The sequence below is a fragment of the Miniopterus natalensis genome, chromosome 2 (genome assembly GCF_054644295.1).
Source record: "Miniopterus natalensis isolate mMinNat1 chromosome 2, mMinNat1.hap1, whole genome shotgun sequence".
Lineage (NCBI taxonomy): Eukaryota > Metazoa > Chordata > Mammalia > Chiroptera > Miniopteridae > Miniopterus > Miniopterus natalensis.
The window spans coordinates 144,431,691-144,441,354 of NC_142082.1; the positions used below are offsets into that span (position 1 = coordinate 144,431,691).

General features: G+C 44.7%; 1 protein-coding gene across 1 annotated transcript; it reads right to left on the reverse strand.

Moving 5' to 3' along the window:
• Positions 1-7,280: 7,280 nt before the first annotated feature.
• Positions 7,281-8,912, reverse strand: PCED1B (PC-esterase domain containing 1B). The gene has a single exon (XM_016201058.2). The coding sequence runs from the start codon at positions 8,883-8,885 to the stop codon at positions 7,569-7,571; it is 1,317 nt and encodes a 438-aa protein (XP_016056544.2). The 5' UTR covers positions 8,886-8,912; the 3' UTR covers positions 7,281-7,568.
• Positions 8,913-9,664: the final 752 nt, after the last annotated feature.

Here is a 9,664-nt window from a genome sequence, read left to right on the forward strand (position 1 = left end):
CCTCCTGCAGGTCCAAATCTGTACATCTGTAGAGACAGATTCAGTGTACCTCCACCATTAGAAGTTTTTCAGTGGAAAATAATGGAGAACATACTATTAAGGGAATTACTTTGTATTCATCCAAGTAGCGATTTTCTCGAATAATCTTATGTAAGATGCTTATCTAAATTTTATCTCTAGCCTTGAAAATTTAATGTATTGCCCAATAAACACTTTTTGTTGAGTTAACAAATATTTCCCAATAAACTAGTAAGAGACTAGTATATTATTTGCCAGCTGACATACATACACAAACACCTTCACTTTGATGTGTATTTTGGCTGATTAGGAAAGATACATTCCCAAAATGAAGATGACTTCACAAGCAAAGGAGTATTTTACACTTTTAATGCCCCTTTATTAACGGGTTCTTTGGGCTGGTTTTAGTCTTACCCAGTCCTCCGTCGGACTTTACCTCCTTCCCATCTGCAAAACCAAGACCACTTGTTCTCTATCTGCAGGTCCAACTCCACCTGGTCTACATCCTTGCTGCCTGTCTAGCTCTGAGCTTATTTCCCAATATTGGGGCTCGGGTTGTTTCACGGACCTGACTTCTACCTAGAACCACATTTCAGATGATCAGTGTCACATCTTTTTTCCTGTGCCTGGGTCCTTGTTAGCAGAGCACCAGGATACTGAGATGAGGGCGTCTGAGAGTAGACGCCAGTGGTACCCACTGTCTTATCTCACGGTGGCCAGGCTTTTCTGTAGGAAATGTATCTCAGAGTAACAAAATAGCTCTCACAGATGAAAAAAAAATCTCTTCTTTACAAAAGAATGTCAGCTAAGAAATGTACAAGCAATGGTAAAATCAGAAAAAATCATCAATTTTCCACCCCTACTGAAATCACCATTTCAAGAAAGAATCATCAACGGTGCCATTAAGTAAGAGATTGATGAGGACCTGGAACATCGACATGGTACCAATGCATCATCCACAGGACACTCACCGGTTGCAAGTGGGAAAACAGAACTTTGAAATGCAGGCTTCCCGCCCTAGCTGGTTGGCTCAGTGGTTAGTGTCGGCCCTCAGGCTGAAGGGCCCGGGTTAGATTCCTGCCAAGGGCACATGCCTCGGCTACAGGCTCAATCCCCACGTGAGTGGGAGGCACACAACTGATGTGTCTCTCTCACATAGATGTTTCTCTCTCTCTCCCCCTCCCCTTCCACTCTCTCTGAAAAGCAATGGAAAAAATATCATCGGGTGAGGGTTAAAAAATAAAAATAAAATGCAGGCTTCCAACTGTCACCCTTTACTTGGTGATCAATCTAGCAAAAAATATTGGGAAACTGGCTTATATACCTCTTGTTATGGCACAACCTCTTGCCTGTGACATATTCTACCAAAAATGTTTAACTTGTGACTAATCAAAACTTTGGACTTAACATTGACTTTATATGAAATACATGGGATAAAGTAAAAGTTAAATGGCACCATGATGAAATCATGAGACAAACTCAGAAAGTGGAATATTATACAGGACAAATCTTTTCAAAGAGTCAATGTCAAGAAAAAAAGAAGGGCATGTTGTGGGTTCTCTAATAGATTAAAAAAGATTCAGAGACATAATAACCGATGCAACATGTGATTCTTTAGTGGGTCCCAATTTGAATAGTTGTAAAAAACATTTTGGGACCGAGTACCTGTCTTAGTTTGGGCTGCTATAACAAAGTACCATAAACTGAGTGACTTATGAACAATAGAAATGTATTTCTCACAGTTCCGGAGGCTGGACACTGAGAGCAGGGTGTTAGCATGTTTAGATTCTGAAGAGGGCCCTTTCCCTAACTTCTTGTATCCTCGTGGGAGAGAGCAGAGAGAAGCCAGCTCTCCTGTGACTCTTATAAGGACTCTAATTCCATTCATGAGGGTCCACCCTCATGACTCATCTGATCCTAATTATCTCCCAAAAGCCCCACCTCTTAATAACATCACTTTATGGGGTAGGGTTTCAACATATGAATTTTCAGGGAGGGGGACGGGACACAAATATTCAGTCTATGAGTGTTATAGTCAGATGGTATCAGCAAGCTGTTAGTTTTGTTAGATGTGATACTTACCTTGTGCTTATGTAGGAAAATGTCCTTATTTCCCACACATGAAATATTTAGGGGATAAAATACTATGAATTTATTTCAGAAAAAAGATAAAGAAAATATGGCAAAATGTTAGAAATGGTTATAAATTTAGGTTATGGCTGCATGAGTAGAATTACACGATTCTTTTTACATTTTTGGTTCTTTGGTGGTTTTCAAAGTGTGACACTAGAAATGCAACGTCTTGGGCCCCACTCCAGACCTACTGAATCAGAAACCCTGTGGGGAGGAGCCCGCCCCTGGTGTTTCGACAAGCCCACCAGGATGTCTGACGCACTCTACATAAAGTTTCAGAACCACTGCGTTAGGACACGGTGAGGCCGGGGGAGAGTAGACGGTAGGCAGAAAACTCAGCCTGGCGGTGTGACGCATCACTGAGACGAAACAGAACGTCAAAAATGAGCCCGAGCTGTGCAGACGCGGGCCCAGGGAAGACAGGAGGCGGCGCTCGGAAGGCTGGGCAGGAGCCGGCCGGGGAGCCGCACTGAGCAGGCCGGAGGCGCCGGGGCAGAGCCCAGGCTGGCTGTCACCGGCCACACGGAGGCATCTGGCTCTGCCACAGCAGCTCCTGCGAGTCACCTTATTCTTTGAAGCCAGGCACGTTGACAGCGATCCAGTCCTGCTCCCACCGACGCCGTGTCGTGGTGCCGGAGGGCGCTGCGCTGGTGGCCGCCGGCTGTTCCCGAATGCTGTTCGCTGGCATGTGCCCTGGGATGGCCTTTCCCAGGTCTCCAACGACTGGGGTGAAATGCCCCCACTCCACCCGTGCTCTGCTGCTGGGCCCGACAGGCCCTGCCCAGTGCCTGTCATCAACCCCGCCGTCCCAGGACCTCCCCCACCGCAGAGGACAAGGGCAATCATTCCCGCCGCTCCCTCCCATTCCGGCCAACCAGCCAACCTCAGGCTTGCCCCAGGCTTACCTAGCGAATATTAGCTCGTATCTGGGCACAGCTTATTATAATGCTCCTTTAAAAAGCTCCGTATATAAAATGTCACCAATGAAACTTCTTTTCTCTTCATTTACCCATCTATTTTATCTGGCTTTTTCTAGAACAATATAGGGTGGGCAAAAGTAGGTTTACAGTTGTGAGCACACAAAACATAGAGTTTATTCTTGTATTATTATTTATTAGTTATTGTATTATTTTCCATGTGAACAACTGTAAGCCTACTTTTGCCCTTACATGTATTTCCCAAAACGTGTGTGTTTTTTTTTATACATCTTTATTGATTTCAGAGAGAAATCAATAGGAAGGGAGAGACAGACAGAAACATCAATGATGAGAGAGTCATTGATCGAGCCCGCAACCCGGGCATGTGCCCTGACCAGGAATCGAACCCCGATCACCTGGATCCCAGGTCACGCTCAACCGCTGAGCCACGCCCGGCCGGGCCCAAAACATGTTTTTAAAAGATCGTGCATATGAAAATGGTCTGTGGTTAAAATCCATCTGGGAAATGCTAAACACTTTAATCAAGTTTATTTCACTCACAACTTATCAGAGCCTCTCATCCATTAAAGCTCGTCGTGAATTTCCACATGGGGCAGTTACAGGATGAACCCCCCTTTTGGTAAGGACACATCCTTGCCCATGAATGAATGAGTAAAGATTATGATGGCTGAAGGGACGTGGTTTAGAAAATGTATCTTTAAAGATCAATGGGTAAAGTCTTGTGAAATATCTATAAATGAAGCATGCAGTGATAGAGGCCTTTCTTGAAGTGTGAGAATGAGAATATTATTTCTAGAGTTTATAGATACAAACATAGAATAATTTAAACAATAGTAAATCCTTTCTCTGACATGAGTCTTAATGATCTAAGTTTTCAAAACAACTCACCTTTGCCAAATTCACGAACATAAAGCCGTCAGGGACGGAGCTGTTACTGCAGACCAACTCCAGAACCTAATGTGACTGTCGCCTCCAGGGTCACGTACCTCTAGGGCCCGGAGGGCAAGAGCTCAGTGGCTGACCAAGGAGAGGGGCCTGGTCCTGTTCCATGGCAGGATGTAAGATTCCATTTGTTTTCAAGTGCAGAGCTTTGCTTTGTTTGTACTTACGGAGAAATATAGTTACAGTTTTAAAGTTTCAGTCTTTGGTATAACATAGTTTACCTTATAGAATATTGTGAGACACATAAGCTGCTTGGATAATGTCAATTTAACCATTAATACTACTTTTGTTTTATTTTTCCAGAAAACTTGATACAAAAGTCAAGTCAAAAAAGCCTTGAATGCTGTCATTTCTTGAGGCTGGAGAATAGACCGTAGAAGCTCTTCATTTTAAGACTTACAACAGAGCAATAACTTCTCTCGCAACTGTTGCATAATTTGTCTCTTTTCACCAGACAATAGCCTGACTGCATTGCTAGGTTTCTTGATTTAAAGAGCAAGGTGACAACAGCAAAAACTGGCAAAGAACAAAGCTCTAAGGTGGAAGATAAAGGCCAGAATATGTGTAGAATTAAATGCAAGCATCCACTACACTGTTATCAGCCTCTTACCTACCCTCAGTGGAGCTGGGAAGGTTGGGAGGACATTAGCCACCCAGAAGACTAAGGTAAAGTTATAGGAGAGTTCTAGACATTTTCTTAAGAAATGTAGTCAAATACAGCTTGATTTAATACAAACTGCCTTCTTACTTGAGTACACAATGTGAATTAATTCTGTTTTTGAACACCTAAATAAAGTAAATATGCTTGAACATCTTTGCCAGGCATTGTGCTAGTAGCCCCTGGGAATGCAACAGTGACTTATAGACTTACATTCTAGGAGAGACTAAAAGCACCCACTGAAGCCACAGCCGAACGGGGTCTGCGACACAAAGGAAGTGAGAAGGACTGTGATAGATTGCAACAGCACCTGTAGATTAGATGATCACAGCAGGCCTCTTAGGAGGTGACTTGGGAGGCGTGGATGGGAGGATGAGTGAAGAGTTAGGTATGCAAAACACTAGCAGGTAGGGGATGTAGAACATTAGTTATGAAAGAGCTTGGCATGTTTTATGAACAGAAAGAAGTCTTGTGGGGTTCAAAGCATAGAGCAATGAAGAGAGTTCCAAAAGATTATGGTTGCACAACCATGTGAATGTGCTTCATACCACTAAACTGTGTGCTTTAAAAGATGGTTACGATGTTAAATTTTATGTTATGTGTATTTTACCACAATAAAAGTAAATAAAAGAAGACAATGATGACAACATTGTAGAGGCACGTAAAAGCCTGATCACGTAGGACAGAGGAAGGGTTGTACTCTGGGGTCATGGATTTTGGACTTTTGAGCTCCGGAACTGTAAGAGAATAAATATGTATCATTTTAAGTCACCAGGTTTGTGGTATTGGTTATAGCAGCCATAGGAAATTAACACACCTGGGAAGGAAAAGATAGTCCCTGTCTGAGTCTACCTGCCCTCCTGCCCATTTGTGAGAAACAGGACTGTTCCGAGATTGGTGCAATTTAACCCATAATAGAGAGCATTCATCATTGATTCGGTGTCTGGTCTTCAACCCTGTACATTAAGAATTCATTCTCCATGGTTCATCAAGTGTGATCAGGTTAAGGAGAAATAATACATACTAACTTAACTCAAGAGACATATAAACCACCACACCGGCTGATTGGTTTATTCATGGAAATGTGAACACTAAATGCATCAGCTTACTCAGATTAGCAACTAAATGCAGCTGTCTTGCTTGGGAAATGTAAAGTCAGAATAAAGGCAACTAACTAGCTCATCTTGAAGGTTGATGTTACCAAATCCCACAGCCTGGTGCACAAATTTCCATGGATTAGAACATTTAGATTGGTCAGACAGACAAGTCCCCTCTCTCCTGACTTTGCTGGGACATTCTGGCAAATTCTCACTGGTCACTACCTTTCTGGAGTCCTTGAAGGTCATCATAATGCTGTTTTGGCAATATTCCTTCAGATGTGCTACAATGACTATATGTCAGTTTATGAATCTCCTTAGAGACTTGGGTTGTGTTCTCACCCTGGAACATATTTACACACCACCTCAGATTCATTCACTGATTCATTCAAGAAACATCACTCAGTACTTACTAAATGCTAGACATTGCACTAGGAGTTGAGACATAGAGATAAGATAAAGGCCTTCCTTTCCAGGAATCTTATGATTTTTGGTAGATTAAAAGCTGCTGTGTATTTCTTCTGTAGGTAGCTGATCTCATCCACTTCTTGTGATTTCATGAACTTCATTTTTGCAGGACATTTTCTGACCCTCGTTGTCAAATTTAGAAATGGTCCAATTGAGGACCTATAAGCCAGTCAAATAAATTCAATTAAAAAACCCAACTGTTCCGACAATACTATTTTACTAGTATTCACATTTTACTAATCTAGCATGACAAAGGGACCAGCATTTAAACACTCTTCTTGATGTTAACATTCCTACAAAACAGAGGAAAGATGCCATGGCCATTTGTCAGTTGTGAACTGAGTGGTCCCTTCCAACTCAGTTTTATTTAATGATGACTCAACTCATGTAGTCATTGATAGCAACTTTTTTCCTAATTTTTTCAAGTCCAAAACTCAAGATCATTCAAGAAATCATAAAGTCACAAGCATGCCATCCACTCTAGTTTACATGTATATTTTATTGCACATCTAACCACTAAACTTCTGATCGTGGAGCTAGAGGGGTTTTTCTGCCTTGATTTTCAAAGAAGGACCATGTTTGGTAAACATTCCTTCTTGGTTTGTTATTACTGATGTATAAATCAGTCCTGCGGTTTGAACGTTAATATAAACTGGAAAGCAGTATAAACTAGGAAAGGCCAGTAGAGGAGTGATTTTCTGTGTGACCTAGAACAGGTCACTTACCTTTCTGGCCTGAGTTTCCTTGTTTGTAAATGGCAGTTAAATTTTATGCCTTTAGTTTCCAGTTCTAAAATACAACGATTCTTTAAGAATCTCTGGAAAATATGGTCATAAAGTTAGTTTTTTGTTTATCCAATCTATGTCATGGAAACCTTCAGAATTATTGTAGACAAATTCACTTGGAGTAGTTTATCAAGTAGAAGCCATGACCATTCAATCAGCAGCTATCGTCTTTGCTCTTACAAAGCTAGTTTAATGGAAGGGAGAGACACCATTAAATACATACACACACAAAACCCACAACTACTTCTGTGAAACAACTTTTTAATTCCCATTTTCTGTTTACAAAAAGACAAAGAGAATAGGGAGAGGGGAAGCAGGAATAACACTTGGTCACCGCCAGAGGGTGGATGAAGAGGCCATTGCCAACAAGATTGGGCCAGACTGCTCTTCCCTGCCACTAGGTAACAGCAAAAACGCAAAAGAAGTCCAATGTGGGTCAACGGCTAATGCTAACAAGGTCAGTCAGTTTAGGCAACATTGGATGATCTGTGAAGTCCATGTCCATGAGAGGAAAAAGGCACAAGTCAGACTAATGGGGCCTTGGCTCCGGGTAAGCTTGGGCTTGTCTTCTGCAAGGTTTGGGCAGCTGTCTCCAGGGCACATAGGGACCACGAGGTAGATTCCGGGGAAAACCCCTATGAACCACAGGGGCCGGATGCTGATAATAGGGTGCAGGCAAGGGGGCCATTGGCGGCTGGGGATCAAACATAAAGTCAGTTTCTAATTCAAATCCTGTCTGGGTAGATGAGGGGACATCTGAACGGAAATAGTTTAAGAAGAATTGACCCGACTGGAAAGGTTGGTCTGAGGAAAAATAGGTATCTTGGGGACAGAACAAGACCTGGGGGCGCATGGCTTGGGGACAGGGAATGGGAAGAGGCTGCGAGGGCAGGAGTGAAGCCAGAGGTGGGCGGGGAGCTGGGTAGGGCAGCAGGGGGCCCTGCCTGGGAGGAGGCAAAGATGGGGGCAGGCGTAAGGCCCGTTGATTTCTGCTGCTCTGGGATTGCCTTTCAACTCCCTGGCTGGGTCCCGTCCTTGCAGGGTCAACCTTGATCCACTGGCTCATGGGTTGGCGCTGCGGCAGCTCTACGCCCCAAGCGTGGGCCACGTGGGCCAGCAGCAGCTGGGAGAGGTGTCGGTGGGCGCGGTGGTTCCAATGCACCCCGTCTACGTGCCGGTTCCTCTCTGCGTGGCGGAAGTGGAAATGCAAGTCCAACACATCAAAATTGTGCTTCTTTGCCTCGACAGAGCTGTAGAAGTTTGCTTCGATCACCTTTTTCCTCCGGGTCAAGAGCAGGGTGGGCTGCTCTGGAGGGAGGAAGCCCCCAGTGATCTTCTCGCCCAGGGGCATGGCCGTATTCCACACCAGGAGGCAAGACTTCGGCAGCACCCGGGCCAGGTGGCTGAACAGGCTCTCCAGGTTCTTGCGGTAACTGCTAAAGGCGTCCTGCCCATACCTGAAGATGTCCCAAAGACAGGAGTTCATGATGATCACGTCCGGGGTGTGCTCGTGGGACAGTAGCTCTTCCAGGACGGTCTCGACGTAAGCACTGTAGGCGCGCGTGAGGAAGTAGAAGCGCACCAGGTGGTGGCCGGTGCAGAACTCGCGGACCTCGCGGTAGTTGGTGCCGTTGTGCATGGTCGCCATCTGGCCTCCATCCACCAGCTTGTCCTGTTCGAAGCTCAGCTCCCCCTTGGCCCTGAGCTGCTTGTAAGTGAGCAGGCAATCCTTCTGCAGCAGGAGCACCAGGTCCTTGTACACACACCTCTGGACGGAGTCTCCCAGGATCACGATGAACTTGTTGTGGAGCAGCTGCCGCACTTCAGAGGACAGCAGGTGGACCATGGTGCCCCGGTCAAGTGGCCCAGCTCCTTCCTTTGCACACGGGTGGTTCTGCAGATAGTTAGGACAAAGGAGAGAGCAGCTGGGAGGAAGCCACCCTAGGCAGGCCTTCTGTGTGGGTAGGACTCAGGGCTAGGGATGAATTTGGGCCTGGGAAACCCGTAGGGTGGAACTCCACCACCTTAAGGCTGGGAGTGGGGCAAGAGAAAGAAGGGGGCCTGGAGCCAGAAGCCAGAAGCCAGAAGCCAGGAGCCAGAAGCCTTGCTTGGCCTGGCCTCAGCTTAGGCCTGGGACTTGACCTCTGAACTGCCCGTGGCTGCTCTTGGAGGCCCAGTTTCCAACTAGCCAGGAGGGGCCAACCTGGCCCCGCCCTCCCCCTGCTGGAGGTACAAACTGCCATTGGGAAGGCAGCCCAGACGCCTGACAACTGGACAATGTTTAGGCAGACTTTGCAGCTGCTGAACAATGGGTGTGAATAAGCAAGAACATGGAGGATGTTTGTGATATGTTAAAAGTTGAGGACGTTACAGACCATGTGTGCCCCACATGACTGAAACTATATGAAACAAATATGCATAGATAACATTGAAAAATATCTGCAAAATAGTTTTTAATAATAGGATTAAAGTGAATTGCCTTCCCCCTTTTTAAAAATATACTTTATATAATTGTATATTACTTTTAATAACTTAAAAAGAATTCAATGGAATGCAACAGAAAATAAGAGTACATGTGCCAATAGGTCTTGCACAAAAGAAATAACATTGGGAAGAATTTACATG